General features: G+C 38.4%; 1 protein-coding gene across 1 annotated transcript in view; it reads left to right on the top strand.

Moving 5' to 3' along the window:
- The window catches only part of DAPK1 (death-associated protein kinase 1), a gene marked incomplete at its 5' end in the record, with an annotated part of 53,169 nt that overhangs the window by 10,708 nt on the left and 21,322 nt on the right, over positions 1-21,139 (top strand). The window contains 15 exons of the mRNA XM_010130964.1: positions 1,012-1,150; positions 2,976-3,105; positions 3,388-3,436; positions 3,596-3,622; positions 4,048-4,200; positions 4,924-4,969; positions 6,568-6,657; positions 8,472-8,564; positions 10,422-10,541; positions 11,559-11,657; positions 12,459-12,557; positions 13,599-13,697; positions 15,170-15,367; positions 16,535-16,732; positions 19,749-19,847. Of these exons, the coding sequence (XP_010129266.1) occupies positions 1,012-1,150; positions 2,976-3,105; positions 3,388-3,436; positions 3,596-3,622; positions 4,048-4,200; positions 4,924-4,969; positions 6,568-6,657; positions 8,472-8,564; positions 10,422-10,541; positions 11,559-11,657; positions 12,459-12,557; positions 13,599-13,697; positions 15,170-15,367; positions 16,535-16,732; positions 19,749-19,847 (1,639 nt within the window). The remainder of the gene's footprint in view (positions 1-1,011; positions 1,151-2,975; positions 3,106-3,387; positions 3,437-3,595; positions 3,623-4,047; positions 4,201-4,923; positions 4,970-6,567; positions 6,658-8,471; positions 8,565-10,421; positions 10,542-11,558; positions 11,658-12,458; positions 12,558-13,598; positions 13,698-15,169; positions 15,368-16,534; positions 16,733-19,748; positions 19,848-21,139) is intronic.

Here is a 21,139-nt window from a genome sequence, read left to right on the forward strand (position 1 = left end):
GAATTAATTTTACTATCAATACAATGCAACATACAGGGAATATGACCATCTTTGTGGTCTCCGAGACATTTTTAGGTAATAATGCTGCTTCTATAAGCAGGGAAAACAGTTTGTCACAGTGGACAGTCATCTCAGTGTACGTCCTTAAACTGAAAGCAGATTGGTTGTATTTTAAGAATAGTTGTAGTTCATGTGTTCACTTAACTTCTTTTTTTTTTTTTTATAACTTATCTCTTTTTCTGTTGACAATTATCATCACTCTTGCCAGACTGCTGACTGAGCTGAGAACAGTGTCATTTTCAGTGTATTCCTCTCCCTCAAATGCAAAAATTTACAAGTGCTTACATACCTTTCTCACTTCTTACCTCTGTTCTTTCTGCCTTGACGTTTCCTGGAAGTAGTCTTAAGGGCAGCAGTGGCTTAGGAAGGGTGTTGTAATGTTAGACCACAGATACAACGTATGTCCTGAATGTCATACACTATTTCAAAGAATAGAATATATTTTCAAAATGCTGAATGCTTTGAGGAGCGTAGAAACTGAATAGTAGGTCAGCTACCAGTAACTATGTCAAAGTAAGCTTTAAGTTTTGTATTTTACAGGGCAGGGGGTGGAAATTTGGCATTTTACTGTTAGTATAAGACAATTCATGTTTTATTTTCTAGATGTCCATTACATTAATATGTTTTGAGTATACTTACTACATATTTAATTTTTTCTTTTAAATGTGCAAACAGAAAGTAGGTGGGTTTTACTTCATTTAAAATTAGATGTTGTCAACAAATGAAAGCATGGGATTTTAAACCTTTTTTTTACTTTAAGACTTTTTTACTGTATTCTTTTTAGGGGAAGGGAGGGATAGTTACTAAGTATATTGAACTAAGTTATTTTCATCTTTTTCTTGATCTTTAAAGTATATGGATCCTTTTCAAGGCTGTTTTGAGAGTTGCTATGCTTAAAGGAACCCATTGGTTAAAGCAGTCTTGTCAATAACTCTGCTTCTGCTCTCCAAGTGTTGCAGGTGGTGAGCTCTTCGACTTCTTAGCTGAGAAGGAATCTCTTACGGAGGAAGAGGCCACAGAATTTCTCAAACAGATACTTAATGGTGTTCAGTACCTCCACTCTCTGCAAATTGCCCACTTTGATCTTAAGGTGTGTTGAGCAGATAAAAACTTTGACGACTGTAAGCAGTATCCGCTGAAGCCCTTTATAACAGCAGCCACAATTGTGCCGTCATGCAGACCTTGGCTGCAGTTTTGTTTTGCTAGCTTATGTAGACAAGGAAAAGCTCGGCCTTTGAAAAGAAACTACTGAAGCATAAATAGTTCCCGTCTGTTTTTAGTGTAGAATTCTTCTCGAAAATGGCAACTTCTGATAAAATTGAACCGTTCTGAGGAAGCAATCTTGAAATAAAAATGAATCTTTTTTTTCAACTCTTTTTGGTTTTTTGCTGTTGTATATGTTGTGTGTTCACATGAACATTATTTATAGGTATTAAATTCAAACAGTACAAAGTTAAGCACAACAATTCTTGTGGAGCAGACAGAGCAGATAATTTCCTCCTTTTTTTTGCTTTTGATGATTCTCTTTAGAAAACCTGTTAATTGCACCCCGTCAGTGATGAAAAGAGATTTTGCATCCAAACTCAGTTATTGCTTTTTTAATGTTTCGATTTCAGAATGTTTTCCTATGTAAGATTTTTTCCAGAGGTAGGCAGCTGAACATTCCCTGAACTCTGCTGAAGTCAACAGCTCTGTTCATAATAGGGAAAGGAGACATAATTCTTACATTTCAATGCAGTTTTGAAACAGGTGCAGTTGAGGTACACAAGGGAATGGTTTCCAGGGTAAGCATACCTTTCCCAGTCTCATCCTCATTACCTACAGTAATGTGTTTGATCTTTGTATGACAGTCAGCAAGAGAAAAGCATTGTGAATCTAGTAAGAAATATATTTCAAACAATATGAAATGCAAATTTTTTGCCAATGCGCTTGTAATAAAACTAAAGCATCCTTACACAGGATACAAAGAATATGTGAATTAAAGTACGCCGGGCAATAAAAGTATGTAATAGAAATGAAGTGGGAGAAGGAAGAAAATCATATTTGTGCATATCAGCCCCTGAAACTGGGGAAGAGAAGTAGAAGAAGGGTGATGATGAAAGGCTGTCCTTAATGACTCCAGAAGTCCTTAACAATGTCAGCAGGGTGGTTGTAGCTCCAGAGCATGGCAGCTTATGAATGCAACAGGGTATGGAGACTAAGTAGCTGGTTCTGTGTGCTCATTAAAGTGATGGGTATAGAAGCAGGCTCCTTTGACGACAGTATTAGAATTTTATCCAGTTTAACTCTGTCTGGTTTTGCAAATGGTTGTGGTTAGGTTATCCAAAGTCCATACTGTAAAATGTAGCTAGAAAAGACATAAGAACCTGTTCTTTATCCTTTTTTGTAAGTATGTTGAGCCTTAAAATCTGGGAGAAGGACCACTCCAAAAGTTTCTCTTGGAGATCTGAGGCAACAAGATACACCTCTCTGATTGCTTGTGCAGTGTGAAAAGAACATCTTTCAAGAAATAATGTTAACCAAGCCTGAATACTATTTTATAGGACTTTGTTTTTGCAAACTCGCAGCACTGCTCAAATGGCCGTAATTCAGGGGCTCTTGTCTTTACGGAAGACAGCATGTTTCACTTAAGGTTAGTCCGCATGGAAATGGCAACCATTGTATCTAGAAGAGGTAAAATTTTGGCTCGGTGGAAATCATAGCGCTCTAATCAACATGAAATCCTATTTTACCATAGTTAGTTTTTATCATATATTAGATTGTAATGGGAAAAGACAGGATTTTTCTGCTGAAGACACAATTCAAGAGGCTGAAGGAGGTGAAGCAAAGTGTTCTGTGTTCAAGAACAATGATATGTGTCAGACATTTTGCACCTGCGTATAACCTCTCTTTCTCTCCCTTTGTCCTTCTCAAAGCCTGAAAATATAATGTTGTTGGACAGGAATGTACCAAAGCCTCGAATCAAGATTATTGACTTTGGTTTAGCCCACAAAATTGACTTTGGAAATGAATTCAAAAATATCTTCGGAACACCAGAGTTTGTTGGTGAGAAAACTATTGTTTTGTCAAACTATTCTTTCTCAGTCTGTGAAGCAGTATATGTAGCTTAGCTTAGTTTGGCTGAGTTACAGATTATGTAGTCTGTGTGTAACAAATGACATTTTGAAATTTAAATAAGCAATTTGTAGCATTGAATTCCAACTTAGACTTGCATTAAGGTGTTTTTATCTATCAGCATCTTGGCTTATTATATCTGACATATATAGGCTCAAAATGACATAGATCTGTTCTTTGACTAGATACTGATCTTTCTGCTTTCTCCTTTAGCTCCTGAAATAGTAAATTATGAGCCTCTTGGTCTTGAAGCAGATATGTGGTAAGTTATTGGATCTTACTTGAAATAAATCTCTCATGATGATTCTTATGCTCTAACCTGTTTTTTTTCTCTCCTCTCTCTCCCTCCATCTATTTCTCTCCCCTGACCCTCATCTCTGTGTTTTTTGTTTTTTTTCTCCTACACCCCCCTTCACTCCAGGAGCATTGGTGTAATAACTTATATTCTGTAAGTACCAAAATCTATGGGTGGTTCTTGCAAATGCTGGTTTTTTAATTATGATTCTACCCTTTGGGTTTTTGGTGGTGTCCATACAAGCCAAACCATTTTGATTGCACATTGTGATTCAGGTTGAATGATCACAAAAGCAATAGTATAATTATTGAAAGAATGGCTGTTAATCAGCACTGAGATAGCATGGGAAGCTGTCTTCAGATCTCTAGGTGATTTTCCACAGTGGCTTTATCTTAATCAGTGTTCTCTGAAATTACAGCAAAGCTTTTTGCCCTGCTAGATCACATCTTCCTGAAAGTACGTTTTGAGTCCTAAAGCACAAATGAAAAATGGTCACTTTCTGCAGTTATTTGATCTCAGAGGTTTGAAACAGTAATGTTACAACATGTTATGAGAGGAATGTTCTCTCTTTCTTGCAGTCTAAGTGGTGCATCACCATTTCTTGGAGAAACCAAACAGGAAACTTTAGCAAATGTGTCTGCTGTGAATTATGAATTTGAAGAAGAGTTCTTCAGTAACACCAGTGCCCTAGCTAAAGATTTTATTCGCAGACTTCTAGTGAAGGATCCAAAGTGAGTTGGTTCTCTTGTGTATGCACTGTTGCAGCCTATGTCTCTAGTATTTCAAATTACATGATATTTTGAGATGGTAGTTTAATATATATATAATACAGCAGTTCCCTCTAGGACTCCCGTTCTTGCAGGCCCCGGCCGCCCCGTGCCCAGGTCTGTGATGTCCGGAGGTAGAGCAGCGACTCTTTCACGGGCACCCCCTTGCTGTGGGGAAGGAGCTTGCGTGCCCTTGTGAGGTTGAGAGCTGTGCTGGTGGTGGCATGTGCCTCCCGTGGGGTCTCCCAGGCCAGACAAGTCTCAGCTGAAGGGTCAGACAAAGTGTGTCCACGGGCAGGATGGGCTCACTAGCCTTCGGGCAGCCATCCTAGGAGAAGGACAACTCTGACTCCAGACCCGGGCAGATGGAGCTCGTTTAGCCCTGTAAGGCTCATCCATCTAAGAGAAGGACACTCTAACCAAACCTACAACCCAAGGACTTCGCTGTCACTGTCCAAGCTCGCTAGGCCCTGGCAGATGAACCTCAGGTGTAAAGGGTGGAGCCAGTTCCACACACGCTGCGCCTCACCTAAAAAATCCACCGTGCAGCCCCGAAGGGTGCACTCATCGCTTGCAGTGAGCGTGGGAAAAGCCCTTCCCAGATCTTCGTTCACAAAGCCAAGCCATGAATATAGCAGTATGTGTTTTTTACTATCTGAAACAGTTCTGTCTTTTATTCTATTAAAGGAAGAGAATGACTATTCAAGATAGTTTGCTGCATCCTTGGATCAAGGTTAGTGTGTAATTGATTGTCTGTTGTCCTGTTTTAATCATTGTTCATTTCATACTTCACTTTCACTTTCCAAGTTCCTTAACAAGGAAAATTGTCATAATTGTTTAATATAACTTACTGTTCTATAAAGCTGTCTGTATGAAAAGTAATACATGCAGAATGTGGACTTCCTTAACATTTTCTCTGTTTAAGTTAGCAATAGGGAGGTAGCCCACTATTGAGATTAAGGTCATGCTCAGTCACAGAAGCAAATCTTCAATGAGCATTGTACTGACAAAGGCACATTCTCTGAATCCAGTCCAATTTCCTCTCTCAGTTTTCATCTTCTAATCTTCTTACTTAGATTGGGCAAAAAAGGATCATCTCTCTTCTGTCCCTCCACTTTAGACGGAAGAAAGCAGTTGATGCAGAGTGGTGGTCTACATCTTCTTTCAGTGTTCCACAGTGTTTTGTCTGGATAGAGCTGTTGTGGTGCTGCTACGTTGAGAGGGACCTATCATTCCTCTTAATGTGTGTAGTAATACCTGTTGCTTAATTTTTTAATTCTGTATCATGTTCTGATTGTGAATAATAAGTGTCTTCAGTGCCGTTGATTTCCCAGGTCTTGGGGATGCACAGTGAGTATTTGACCTCTTCCACTTCCCAGAGAAACAGCAGAATATTTGTCCATGCCACAGCTGCTCCTATTCACAGTTCATCGTCCTAGGGCAGACATTTCTGCACTAATAAGCCAAACTACAGATTTGCTGACTTTTTGGTGGGGAAGTCTTAAACAGCTAAAACACGCTGAATGTGTTGAAATGATCTTGCTGAATGCTGAAGCAAGCATTGTCCAAGTTTGTCTCTCAGGAACTAAGATTTCCACTCCTGCAACATGATATGTCATTTTGTACCTTGTTCCTTTATATCTCAGCTTTCTGGGCATTCTCCCTGCACTCCACTGGCCATATCCTCTTTTCTCCTTTCCCATCACTAATTTTACCTGCATTTCTTCCTAAAAATGTCTGCAGGTATGGGATCACATAATGCAAAATATGGTGTACTCCACTGGTAACTGGTGTTTAACGTTAGCCTATGAGAAAATTCAAGGCATACAGCCTTACAGTTTGCTGTATAGCTAGATGGGATGTGATTTTTTGAGGGGGTCCCAACCACATCCAGCTGATTACACTGAGACTGAAACAAAGTTTGGCTGCATTTAAAATCAACCAGGAAATCTTCCCAGAAGACAAGATTTATCTATTTATGATATCCAGTGCCTCCGTCAGAGAGGGAGGTGAGGATAAAGCTGAATGTTCTGTTGGCTCTTTGTGTTTAAAATGGGAAAACCAAATTCTAATACTGTATGAAATATTCTTGGCTCTGGATTTCTTTTAGGGTATTTTCTCAAGTAACTAACTCCATCAGCATATTCCACTAGGCTGTGCATGTTAAAATGATGTGCTTACAATTACTTTGTTACAGTACGACTGTAGTATTATTATAATGTCAGTGGAAGACATTACTGAAGGACAGACTTACATACAGGGAAGTGCTTTATGAAAGTTGTGATTGTAATTGATATCTTACAACAGCTTTATTTTTCTTTTTGCACATAGCCTAAAGACACCCAGCAAGCACTCAGTAGAAAAGCATCTGCAGTGAATATGGAGAAATTCAAAAAGTTTGCAGCACGACGAAAGTGGAAAGTAAGTCATTCAATGAATCTTCAAAATGCTGGTGCCGTACAAATGCAGTAGCATTACCTGATCCAGGGAAACGTCAGAGCCTTTAAGAGTGGAGAAGAAGGAAGAAGAAACACATTCCTCTGTCATTTGGTATAAATTAGGTGTTTGAGTAAGGTGGTATGGGAGAAGTCTTCTTTGTTGATGAGCTGTGTACATATGCTTGTGCATGGATTGTTTGTTTTATGCATGTGGTTCTGGGCTGTCATCATGTCTCCTGGTAATGTTTTTTGGGAAAAGGCACACCCAAGTCTAGGTACATGTTTCTGAGTGTAATCCCAGTAAATCAAACTTCCTTTAAACAGGCCTTACAGCATTAATTTTTTCCAGTAGTTATGCCAACACTCAGCGGAGTAGGAAGTAAGAACTAATCTCTTTTTGTCCTGGTTTCAGCTGGGATAGAGCTAACTTTTTATTTTTAGTAGCTGGAATAGTGCTGTGTTTTGGGTTCAGTATGGGATTTGGTATGAGAAAAACGCTGGTAATATACTGATGGTTTTAGTAGTTACTAAGAAATTAAAGACTTCCCAACTTTCCAGAGTGCAGGTGCACAATAATCTGGGAGGGAGCATAGCCAGAGCAATGGGCCCAAACTGGCCACTGGAATATTCTGTATTATACAACGTCATATTCAGTATAGATGAGGGTTGTCTGGGAAGCTTGCTTTTTCACTTCTGGGATTGTGTGGTTTCGGAATTTTCTCCTCCAGGATCACTAGCTGGGAATGGGTTAGGCCTCAGTCGGCAGGTGGTGAGCAGTTGCATTGTGCATCACTTGTTTGTGTATCTATTATTATCATTATTGTTTTTGTTTTCTTTTATTTCAAGTATTAATTGTTTTTGTCTCAACCTGTGAGTTTCCTCACCTCCCCTGTTCCCTAGGACAGGGTAGGGTAAACAAACAGCTGAGTGATGGTTGGCTGCCAGCTGGGTTTAAACCACAACACTGTTGCGAAGGGTTTTGGTCTGAGAGTGCCAGCGTATTTAGAAGGTTGGCGTTACTTAGTCTTTCCAGAAGTGGAGCAAGGTATTAGCTGAAAGCATTGATCTATGCCAGGAGCAATTAATCGAGACAGTTATCCTTCCTCCTTCAGTGTGCACTTTGCAGAATTCACATAGGCAGGACTGTTGTCTGAGAAATATGTTTATCATGCGGAGAGATGAAACATGAGACATAGAGATCGCTGTTATGAGAAAAGGAGTTCTATTCATTGCCACAGAGGCCAAGAAGTAGGATGATTTTGCTGAGCTGTGAATCGAAGGTACAACATATCCAGCTGTGCAGTACAATAAACGTCTATGGTATTAATAAAATATAAGTACTAGCCTGCTGCCCTAGAATGAAACGGTGAGTCTAGGAGTATCTTAAACTGGTTTGTAACGTGATGTTTAAAGGAATGCTGTGAGCTGATTTACACTCAGTTTAGGTTTTCTGTGTGTTCATGCTTTAAAATATGTAATTTAAATGTTTTCAATGTGAATAAGAGGATGTAATACAAATCTTTTTTGCTTTTTATTTGAATGGCTTGGTGAAATAGTAGCAATCCAGAAATATTATGTACCTTTGCTTAGTGCGTATGAACAGTCTATCTGGATTACAAATGTCAAAATAAATTGAAGATTCAAATGCAACATAAAAAGGAGATTTGGGGTCAAACTCCAGTTTGTTTTGCTAACACAACAGTATTCCTTTAAAATCTCTGCAGTGGCATCTTATCACAAGTATTCCGTTTTGATTTTTTTTTTACATATAGCTTTTTTCTTCTTATTTTTAAAAAGCAATCAGTGCGCTTAATATCCTTGTGCCAAAGATTATCAAGATCTTTCTTGTCCAGAAGTAACATGAGCGTCGCTAGGAGTGATGATACTCTGGTAAGTGTGTACTTATGTCTTTAGAATTCTTTACTGTTTCTGAAACTTAAACATTTTCTGAAATTATTCTAACGGAAATATTAGGCTATTGAAAATGTGCATAATTAATTAATCTCAAATGAAGGAAGAAATAGATGTTAAGGCTACAGAGGTCAGTAGTCCATAGCCTGAACTTCTGCATGACACAAAAATTGAAATTTAATTGAATAATTACCATGGTGAGGGTGATGGCTAATGCCAGAAATACATCTGTCTCAGTTTTGAAGTTTGATTTGTGAGGATTTTTTGTACTGTAACAATTAGAATGTGGAAAAGATGCATATGAATTTTTCATAACCTTGTGTAAGGTAAAATAGCATTGCATTTCTTTGACAGAATGTTCAAACTCATTGAGACCTTCTTAGATCCAGTGAATGCTCGGCAGCAGTATCAAAACAAGCAGTTATTTAATGAGGAAGTTTTAAAGTTGGCCAGTATTCAGTTTTTGGTACTATATACGGCTACTAGCTTTAAGTAGTTAGTCTATGCTTTGTAATTACAACTGCTTGTAAATCCGAAAGTATTCTTATTTAGCTTACTCTCCAGGTTTTAATACACAATTCACAAATTCCCTATGATCAGCAAAGTATGTATAATAATATGTTTATGTTTAGAATATATAGTCTCTTCTCCCATATGACAAGTGACAGGACAAGAGGAAATGGCCTTAAGTTGCACCAGGGGAGATCTTGGTTAGATATCAGAAAAACTTCTTTACAGAGAGGGTTACTGGAACCGGCTGCCCAGGGAGGTGGTGGAGTCCCCATCCCTGGAGGTGTTTAAAAGCCGTGTAGATGCAGTGGTGCTGAACATGGTTTAGGGACCCTGACAGTGCGGGGTGAAAGCTTGGACTTGATGATCTTAAAGGTCTCTGCCAACCAGATGATTCTCTGATTCCATGTTTAGAGCTGGGCAAGCTCATTTTTTTTGGTGAACTAATAGGATCAAACTTCAGAAATTCCACATATCCCTTTTTATCCATATGTTCTTCCCTGTGTGCCACCTTTGCCACTCTACACCCTTGTTTCTACCTTTTCTCCTCCCTTTCTGCTTCCATGCTCTTTGTTCTCTTGGTCTTGCTCTCCTTTCCCCACCCCAGCTATCAGTATGCCTTTTAACACCAGATCAGCATTTCACACCTATGTTGCAGCAGAAGGGGTTGTAGCCTAATGTTAGTGTTCTGAAAAATCTGAAACCTCAGGAGAGCGGAGGTGAGAGTGTTTCAAATATTGGGCTCAGTGAATTTCAGTTCTTTGACATTTTAGTGCAGGGGATAAAAATGAGGTTACAATTGCAAGATATCAAGGCTCATTACTTGCTTTCTAGATTTTTTTACTGGTCTGTTTGCATAGAGAAAAGCTTGGTCCAAAGTACTTCTGTGGCATGTTCCTGGATGGCACAAAACTTAATACTCCGATTTGTATTTGCGTACCTCTTGGTTTTTTTAATGTTCACATATATGCACTGAATTGTTTAATTTCATGCAAGTATTGCATCTATTGAAAGTCCCAGGACAAAAAGAAAACACACGTAATAAAAGAAACTTGTTTGCAATCTTAGTAACAGGTTCATGTGTGAAGAAGAGGGAACTATATTATACTAGAAAAAGTGTGGGGACTTTTGGTTTGGGTTTTCAAATAATATACATACATGTTAACCATATGCTTTATGAAAGACTACAACTTGCAGCTAAAGCATTCTAAAAGACTTTGAAAATTTAACTTTTAAATTTTTATTAGATGTCTTGGCAGTTGTTGAGATAGGGATTTTTTTCCTTTAAGCTAAGAATTTTTCTCTTCTTCCTCATTTAATTACAAGGATGAAGAAGATTCTTTTGTGATGAAAGCTATTATTCATGCCATCAATGATGACAACGTTCCTGGATTACAGCACCTTCTGGGATCTCTGACAAATTACGATGTCAATCAGCCCAACAAGGTAGTGTGGGTCTGTGTTGAAGTGCGTGGGGGACTAGCTATCACCCTGTTGAATAGAGCAACATGATTGTAAAACAGAAATGTAACACCTGAAATGAAAAGGAAGAGACAGGTGGATGGGAAATAATTGCCTTTCTTTAGGAGAAATTTTAATGTATTCTGTGTTCAGACTTCTCAAACTACCTGAAAATGGAGCCCAAAATCGTGGGGGTTTTTTGCCTAGGCCTTTGAGAAAGTGGTAATCAAATCTATTGTCGAGAGCTGTGGTATATCCGATTTAGCAATTTGCTTTTGTTTGCAGTTGTTTCTTGTGGCAGATGAAGATGGCAGCGTATGTAAGAATAACCTCCAAAACTGAATTTGCAGAGCACTGACAGATACAAAAGTCCCATACTGCAGAAACTGGTTGTATGATCATAATGTTAGAAGTTTTATTTTCAGAAATAAAATTACTTGCCTACCACAGTATTTCAGTGCGTTGCTGCTGTACTAAGAGGACTATGGGAGCTGAGACCAAGAGAACTATAAAAGTAAAGTTCCACTCATGAAGAGCACTTTAAGAGTGAAGCATCTATTATTTTACTGTGATAGGGCCTTAAACCTTTCAAGAAATCACTATTTTTTTTGTAATGATGCAGTCCCATTTAACTTTCCTGCGTTGTGCTGGTGGCTTGTGTCTTTGAGGTGGTGTGGCAAACACCTTAGGTCATCTGGCTTAAAGTGTAGATATAAAGAAGCTGCAAAGGAACACCCTTGCCAGACTGGGCTGATGAGAGCCTGCCTTTAATGTGTGGTGTATCATTTAGGAAATGTGAATTCATCCCAAAACTATGAAAAATTGCTGTGCAGTAGGTTTCTCTGGACAGAGGAACAAATTGTTTTCTATGCAGTATTCCTGAAGACTTAATCTGCAACTGGAAATCCTGAGATACCATTCAATGCCTGCCTTCTACTCCTCTCTCTTTTTTCAGTCCTTCAGAAATAAAATGTATCGTTCTTGCTTGTATTTCGTTGTTAGCATGGAACACCTCCGCTACTGATTGCTGCTGGCTGCGGAAACATTCAGATACTTCAGTTGCTTTTAAAGCGTGGATCCCGTATTGATGTTCAAGACAAGGTCAGGGTTCGGCTTTGTCACTGTTCTGTGGAAGTTTTTTGGTACAGTTAGCAGAGGACAAGCAGTTCAGACCAAGTTGTATTGGAAATGAAATATCTGGGTTGTAGAGACTGTGTTCTGTCTTTGACAGCAAAAAGTTAAAAGCAAGTCTGTAATAATGTCATTCATTACTAGTGTATGTCCTCTGATATTGATCACTTTATTAGCTGAAGTAATTTAAATGATACTGATCTTAAAATACAGCTTATGCTTACAAAATTGCTTCAATTAGTTCAAATTAGTTACTGCCCTAAAACACAATGGTGAATGTTATTTAATAGAGAATTTTAAGTACACATTTTAATGATAGGGAATATTGCAAATAAAGTTTGTATGTGGTGGAGGGTGTGCTTTGCAACAAGGTTCTTTTTCATGTGTTGTAACAATCTGGTGTTCGTTTGAAGCAAACTTCAATCACTGTCTGCTTCTCTGTCTAATGGATCGTAAACTAAGCAGCAGAAAACACTTTATCTCATGACTGTTCTTTCCAAAAAACTCCCTTACAAAGGAGGAAGAGTATTATCCTTGCAAACAGTGATTCTGTTAATCATCCTTGCATAGAGGGGGTTTTGTTGCCATTGTTGGTATGTGAGGTTGTTGAACCAATTTGAAGATTTTTTAAAAACATAAATATGTTCATATAGGCTTGAATAGCTGTTCAATATATCTGTGTACATCTAAGTGCATGTGTTCTTCAGCTGAAAGTCTGGGATTAGGATTCTAAATTGATCGGTAACATCTGTAATCAAATATTTTTGACAGGCTGGATCTAATGCTATCTATTGGGCTTCTCGACATGGTCATGTAGAAACACTGAGATTTCTCCATGATAATAAATGTCCTTTGGATGTTAAGGATAAGGTAGGAAAAAATTTATTTTCCTTTTCCATGCAGTGCACTTTTTTTTTTTCATACATAGCTTTATCTTAGGAAAGAAAGAGGTCTCTCAATTGGAATGATTTTCAGCTGTGCTGTAATTCCAAGAATGTTGCTGGCTTTTTTTTAGTTGGTTTTATAAGCTGACATATAGGGCTATGATAACACAGCGTTAAAGTAGCTGGATGTACTGATTATTTTCTTGACAAATGTTAACCAAGCATGCATACTAAATGTGGTGAGTACATGGTGGTTAGGTGGGGAAGTCAAACCTAAATTAATTTTTGCTTGAAGACTGGATTTCTCATTGGAACTCAGGGTAAAATCGTGATTCTGTTTTTCATTCCTTTTTGTTGAAAATCACTTTTATCTGACAGATAAATTTGACTGTTATTGAGTATAATGAAGCATAACAATTCATAACTGATAAGCACTTACCTTGTTTCTAGCAGTGTTACTTCAGCAACATTTGCCCTGGAAACTAGTTGCTGTTAAAAACTTAAACCATAGCCATGTTTTCATATGAGCCAAAGCTCCAGTACAGAGGCAATCATACTTTGTATAATTTCAACAAAAGGTTTCCAATAATTGCATATAATGACCAGAATACACTAGGGTATACTAAGGTGTTAGTATAGTAGCTCCTTACATTTGTATATACAGGATGGAGGAGGAGCATAGGGAGATAGTATGCATAGAAATAGGATGTCTTGTTTCAATACCAATCGTGCGCCCTACTGTTTCCTCGTATTGCTCAGAAATTCCATTGTGGCTGTGACCTGGAACAAACTGGTTAGGAAAATAAGTTCTGAAAAAGAAAACCCTTTGAAGAAATAACTCATCAGGTGGTGGTGTATCTGTCACATACAACTACAGTTTGTAAGCAGTGGATCTCTGCTGACTCCAGCTGTGCTGCTGAGGTGCAGGCAGCAGGAGTATTCCATGCAGCATACAGGCATTCAGGCTGCACACAGTGGTGTGTATCTAAGGGTGACATGAAATTACACTGGCATTCTGTAATTCCAGTCCGGCGAGACCGCTCTCCACGTCGCAGCTCGGTACGGGCATGTGGATGTGGTTCAGTTTCTCTGTAGCATTGGATCCAACCCAGACTTTCAAGATAAGGTGAGTCTGTTTTTATTCAACAAATAAGACTTTAGTATGAGTGGTCAAAACTCTTAGTCTTGCCTGGCAGCGTTTGCCATGTTTGCATTTGAAAAATATAAGAGAATTATCAGGGTTTCAGTACCTCTTAACAGATGAAGACTATGCAAAAAAACCAGTGCATGTGAATCAACTACTGTTACAAAAAGAGGTTCTCTTGAAAATGAAAGCTTAAAGGTGGAGAAACTCAACATTACGAAAGTATGGATGACGGTGTGTGCTCTGTGAGTTCAGCTAAAGCTTTTTATTAGTTTTTGCCTTGAGTTCAGCTTGGTTTTAGCTGTCATGGGACTTCTCTGAAGCGTCAAACATTCATTTTTGAAAATAACAGGAAGGCTGAGGAGGGCTTCTTTAGAGCTCTGAACTCTTATGAGAAAACAGGAAAGAAAAGGCTTAATAGGAAAAAAACATCCGTTTGACCAAAATTTACCTGTGTGGGGGAGTTACACAAGCCTCCCCAAGTGCTGCATCCTTTAGGACTACCTTTATATTGTTCAAGCAGCAGGCCAAGGGACCACAGGATGCGCAGTTCGAGTGTTTCTTTTTTCCTTATATTTTTGCAGAAACCTTGAGTACAGTCCAAGGCCCCTGCTATTATCCTGATTGATTGCCTCCTCATTGATATTTGCCATGAAGGAGATCCCATTTCTTAGAATTACTCTTTTGTTGGATTTTAATCCTCCGTGCTTTTCAATAGCATATTTTTGTAAAACTTTTTAGTTTCTTAATGATGTTCCACATAACTTATAAAATACAAGGAGATTGAAAGCGAACATTTTGCAGCTTCCTGGGTTCGAGAAAAAAGTGGTTTAGAGCTTCAGTCACAACTGAACTCAGTACAGTTTCAAATGCTTGTCGCGATGCGTGATTAAAGGACTCAAGTTTCTAAGTACTCATCGCTGCCTACACTCCTGAATCATTAGGATGTGCATTTTGAACATGGTAAGCAAAGTGATCTGCTTCAAACTGCAAGTCTGGTGGGATTTGCATCTCTGGGGTGAGTGACCTGTTTTGAACACTGGATTAGTCCCTCAGCACACAGGATGTAGAGGTTGCTTATGGATGAGGATCAGTTTTCAAGCGAGAGAACCAAGACGGTTAGCTTTGGGAGCATGGAAACATATAAACTAAGACTGGTGACATACAAGCTGTTGTTAGTAGATAGTTTCATGGTGAGAAATATGGACTGTTGGAATCCAGGTAATGATGAAAATGTAATGTGTTACCATAATCACTTGGTATGTCAGCAGGAGTTATTCTTGCTTTGAGAATGTCAGCATTAGAAATTGAAACATCTTTTTATAGGGCTTACTTAGTAGACTGGTTTTTTTCTTTCATGTCATCTTCTTCTCTTTCTAAGTTAAGATGGGGTATTGTTCTTCCTAGCATTTGATTCAGTTCTATTGGGTTTTTTTTATTTTCCATGTTCATAGGAAGAAGAAACCCCACTGCACTGTGCTGCTTGGCACGGCTACTACTCTGTTGCCAAAGCACTGTGTGAAGCAGGTTGCAACGTGAACATTAAAAACAAAGAAGGGGAGACTCCGCTCCTGACAGCATCTGCTAGGGGTTACCATGATATTGTGGAGTGCTTGGCAGAACACAGGGCTGACCTTCATGCAACAGACAAGGTTAGTTTGAGTTGCTTTTGGTCAGGAATTATGTTCAGACATCACTGGTGTCACAGAGCCAGATCTCTGAATTGCTTCATTTGAACGCCGCAAGCTGCATTGTTTTCATGGCACGGGTTTTCTGAGCAGTTCACACGAAGACAATTCAGGACTACAGCAGTCTTTAAAGTTGCTCACTGATGATTTTTCCGTAACTGGGTTTTTGCTGATTCATTATCACCTTATGAGTAACACTGTGCAAAATGGCAGGAGTGTTGGGTTCTCTAATAGGTAACAAACTATTAAGAGAAAGAGATGGATTTACTGTTTGCCTTTGATTTCTATGGGTTGGATAAATCACGCCTATTTCCAATACGCTGCAGTCCTGCTATTTAAAAATATAACTCCGTTTGATCCAGTATTGTTTTTTGTCTTTCATGGTGTAATCCCAACATAGAAATTTTGCATTTCATTTCTTGTACTTTTGGTATGTTTGTCCTTCTAGCTACCTCTAGTTTAAAAATATAACTCTGTTTGATCCAGTATTGTTTTTTGTCTTTCATGGTGTAATCCCAACGTAGAAATCTTGTATTTCATTTCTTGTACTTTTGGTATGTTTGTCCTTCTAGCTACCTCTAGTGATGATAGTTAAATAAATAGCTACTAAAGTTAAATAGCTACTAAAGCAATTTAGAAAAACACTTTTGCTTCTAAAAGAATTAGATTGTTTTCTCCAGCCATGTTGTCTCTTTAAGTTGTTCCACAGAGGAAAAAAAGCTCTTTCTTTAAAATTACTGCTCACTAAGCACTAACTTACTAAGTTAGTGACTTTTGCATCACTAACTTCTGTCAGTAAACACTAGAGTGGTTTACAATATTCAGCTGGTTGTTACAATTGGTCCTCTCCCACCTTCTAGGGAAATCATCAGTAGAGAGTGTATATTTGCTTTTCATCCATTCCACTGCAAAGCCCAGCAACTTAATAGAAATTTGCTTTTATCTCATAGGTGATTTGTTCAGACATATACTGTACATCTGCCTGCCTCCACCCTCAGAGTAGAATTAAAAACCATTATAATTCTTGAGGCAAGGAGATGCACCCAGTTGCATGAAATGATAGTGACTCCACAAAATGCTTTGATTTTTAGCATTATTAAATCTCACTTACAACCTGTCTTGTGATTTCAGGATGGTCATATAGCCCTACACCTCGCTGTGAGAAGATGTCAGATAGAAGTTGTTAAAACTCTCATAAGTCAAGGATGTTTCGTAGATTTCCAAGACAGACATGGCAACACTCCCTTGCATGTGGCCTGCAAAGATGGGAATGTTCCTATTGTGATGGCACTCTGTGAAGCAAGTTGTAATTTGGATGTCACTAATAAGGTAAATTGGATACGGGTACTGAACTATTTTGTTTAATAGCTCACTTATTTCTTCAGATGACCTTTTCCAGTTCTCTGATGTGAAAAATGTTTTTCATTTTTTTTTATCTGTTAAAGTGGCCAAATGCAACGCATTAAGTGACTCACCTTGCGAAATTACGTGTTTGTTTCAGTTGAATACCTGATGAGAAATGCATGAAGAAAGAGCCCAAGTGAATTATCACAGCATGTTTTGCCACTCAACTCTATTGTTGAAGTGTATGCCAACTTCCTTCCCTAGCTGTATAGCTTTTCTTTGTGCAGATTACATCTAGGCACTGAAGAACAGATTAAATACATTGCTGCAGGACTTGATTTGATGTGATTTAATAACAGTACGTTATATACAGGAGTGAAGACTGGTACATATTTATGACAAATCTGCTTTTAATTTTTCCAAATTAGATTAAAAGATCGGCAATGTCATCTAACAAGGGATTTAACTCAACTTCAGGTTCTATTCCCAGTTATAAAAACAAGTGTCATATTGACTGGTGTATGTTTTCTGGCATAGAGTTGATTTATTAAAATAAATTATAATCAAACTTTTATCTTAAAATAGAATAGCATTTATTTATCTATTAAACAAATTGTCTTTGGCAGGGTACAGGAAATTTCAGAATTAAAATGGTAAATGTAAAATTATTTTCAAAAGTTGAAGTCAGCAGTCTGAGTAGGGTGCTTGTTGGGAGCTTTCTTATTGCTCATTGTTTCTCAAATTGTTGCACAATATTTGCACTTGGTAAATGTTACAATTCTAAAAATGTTGATTCCCATGCCTGTCACTGGATTACTGCCAGCTAAAAATGTGAACTGTCCATAATTGTTGTAAGCACTTTCCAAAAAGAACATTTAATAGCCTGTCCCTAAACTTTGAGATACTAGTACCTTGTTTGCTGCTTCTGTTGTGCTGGTGCTGTGGTGTACGGGATAACTGACTGTGATGCCTTACAGATTTAACATTCTGGCTTTCCCCCTAGGGACCTTTAAGGGAAAAGTAAGCTGTTTCAGCAAACCTTCCTTTAGTTCAAACAGGTTAAGGTCAGCCATAGCACGCTGCTGACAGGATATGAGGCTTAGGACTTTATATTTAGCTCTGAATGTCTTTCTCTGCCCTTTTTAAATTTTATATATGCTACAACATTTAAAAGTTACACGTGGGACTCTTTATATTGCTATCTGCAAATCATCAGCTGTGGAAAAAATAATCAGTCTTTTTCAACAATAATCAAGTGTTCAGTGCGGTGAGATCGTGGCTACAGAAGCTGTGGTTATAGTTTGTGTCTTGTTCTTTTGTGAGTCACATAGAGTGATTATAACAGAGTCGTTTTTAGAGCTCTTGATTGGAAAGGGTGAGTTGGGATATGTGAAATAGAGAATCTTTATTTCTACTGGTCCTCTTCAACAACAAGTCCTGTGATAGGAGTGCATTAACATAATGACCATTTTACCTCAGTCCTAACATCTGGCAATGTCGCATCTGCACGTAATGCTGGTCCAAGGCACCGTTTCTTTCTTCCACAGATTATGTGCAGCAGAACATCATACACATGTATTTAGTATTATAGAATCATGAAGGTTGGAAAAGACCTAACATTGTCAAGTCACCACTAAACCATGTCTCTTAAGTGCCTCATCTACACACCTTTTAAATACTTCCATGGATGGTCACTCAATCAATCCACTGGGTACACTGTTCCAATGCTTAACAACCCTTTGACAACCCTTTCACTGAGGAAGTTTTTCCTAATATCCAATCTAAATCTCACCTGGTGCAACTTGAATCTATTTCCTCTAGTCCTGTCATTTTTTACTTGAGAGAAGAGTCCAACCCCCACCTCACTCCAACCTCCTTTCAGGTAGTTTTAGAGAGTGATAATAATGTCTCCCCTCAGCCTCTTTTCTCCAGGCTAAACAACCCCAGTTCCCTCAGCCTCTCCTCACAGGACTTGTGCTCTAAACCCTTCACCAGCTTCATTGCCCTCCTCTGGACATGCTGCAGCACCTCAGTCCTCTTGTAGTGAGGAGCCCAAAACTGGACACAGTATTCAAGATGTGGCCTCACCAGTGCCCAGTACAAAGGGACAGTCACTTCCCTCCTGTGGAAGTGCTGGCCACACTATTGCTGATACAAACCAGGATGCTATTTGAGTTGAGCTATGGGGTTTTGAGAAGCTGGACTCTTTTCAGTTTCCAGTTGTCAGAACGTTTGGTTTGTGTTGTTTTCAAGTGATACTCTTTCATGAAGTAATTTTTTGAGTTTGTTCTGAATGTAGAGTTGAAACAGGGAGAACAGTATTGAAGGCATAAAAATATGTCAATAATAACAGTAAGAAGATTTACAAGCAGAGAATATACGGTAGCGATATTTATAATAGCTTTGAACATGAAAGACCAGAAGAGGATGTGATGAGGACCTGTTGTCCGTGGAGAGACTCACAGGGAAAACCAAAAATTGGGGAAGAAATGCTTACAGAATTTTCCCTCTGTTACTGAAAGGACAAACTATTTCAGGCTGACTTCTTGAATTCATCTTTTTTATTCCTTGGAGTGGAAGGGCAAGACTGCAGATATGTAATCTTCAGTAATATATGGACTGTAATATAATCCAGAGCTTTAAAGGTGAAGGACTTGGTGACGCTCAGCTGATTTGTATTTAATTAAGCAAAATACAGTTAAATTTATCAGGAATTAGAAAGACATTGTCAAATATAGCCAAAAAACTCTAAGGGATTCCTCCACAGTTGTGGTGAATTTAGCTATAAATCGTTTCCTATTGTTTTAAGTAGTCAATTTAGCCTTTGGTTTTAATTGGGTTTTAAGCAGTCATGCTTAAGCTGTAATCAAAAGTCCTTTTTCTTACAGTTTTTCAAGACCTTTGCTGGGTATCAGTTTATATAATTGTGGAATTTATTAGTCACAATATTTGGCGTGAAGTTCTGTAACTAACAATATGACGCTTTTTCTGCCCATGGTAGTATGGAAGAACACCTTTACATCTGGCAGCGAACAATGGCATTCTTGATGTTGTCCGGTTCCTGTGTCTTACTGGTGCCAACGTAGAAGCTTTAACCTCTGTAAGTACTGAGAGATACTGTTATGCTCTTGCTTCTTTTATGTATGATAGTAGGAAACTAATTCGTCTCTTAGAGGGAGGCAGAAAAAAGGACAATGTAAAAAAATGTCATATAATTACATTTTGAAATTAAAAAAAGAAAAGAAATTAGACTGTTGATTGTCCAGAGCTTGAAGACTGTTCTCTCTTGTCCACATTTTCCCTTCTTACAACTGAATTTAAAACAGATTAAGCTACCACTTTATCTACAGCTAAGAATTTTTTCATCTAACAGTTCCCTGTAGCAGTGTGTTTTCTGTAAGCTCAGTGGACCACTATCATTACGACGTACATCATTTCACATCGCATATAGTTACCGTACAACTGAATTGTATGTATCTTAAATATTTTTCTTGCTTTCGGAGATTAAAATTTTTATTTTCATGGTGGCTGATATTGTGGGTGCCTGGATGAGTGAACTGTTATGGAAATATCCTTGTAAAACAAATCATTGATGTCAGGTCAATCAGTTATCACCACTGAAGGTATTTTTCATTCTCAGGTGGGTGAGAAATGTCCTCTAGCTGACATAACCACAGCAGGAGTGAAGTGTCCTTCACCATGCACACCTCACACGCACATGACACATTGTAGGTGTCATACACATCATTACCTGTGGTTTGAACAAACTAACTGCCATGATAACTGATCAATCTGATCAATAACTGAAGGTATTTTTCATTCTCAGGAGGGTGAGAAATGTCCTCTAGCTGACATAACCACAGCAGGAGTGAAGTGTCCTTCACCATGCACACCTCACACGCACATGACACATTGTAGGTGTCATACACATCATTACCTGTGGTTTGAACAAACTAACTGCCATTTATTTTCAGACACTTGTATCAGTTTACATAGCTACTCACTCTAACCAGTATGTTCTGCTCAGAAGTACGTATTGCTCTCTGTACTGAAATCGCGTTGTGATTAGATCTTAGGCAAGTCCGTGGCTTTCAAAGTTCTTCTTCTAACAAAGTATCCCGGAGACAGCTGAGTTGGAGGGGAAAGGGAGAAAACTTCTGTTTCATTTGCTTTACCCATTTGGTAGAAAACACAGTTGTTCTCGTGTTTTCTTGTTCTTTTAGCACTGTGGGTTTTTTCCTCTTAAGTGTGTATCTTGTGGCAGAGTGCAAATTAACTTGGAATTGTGGCTTAAACAAGTTTAGCATCTGAAAATGACTTTTTGTTAACTACTAGACGGTAGTTTGCCGCAATTAATAATAATGAAACGTGCATGCAGTGGACCTTGTGGAG

This window comes from Buceros rhinoceros, unplaced genomic scaffold (genome assembly GCF_000710305.1).
Source record: "Buceros rhinoceros silvestris isolate BGI_N320 unplaced genomic scaffold, ASM71030v1 scaffold3982, whole genome shotgun sequence".
Taxonomy (NCBI): Eukaryota; Metazoa; Chordata; class Aves; order Bucerotiformes; family Bucerotidae; genus Buceros; species Buceros rhinoceros.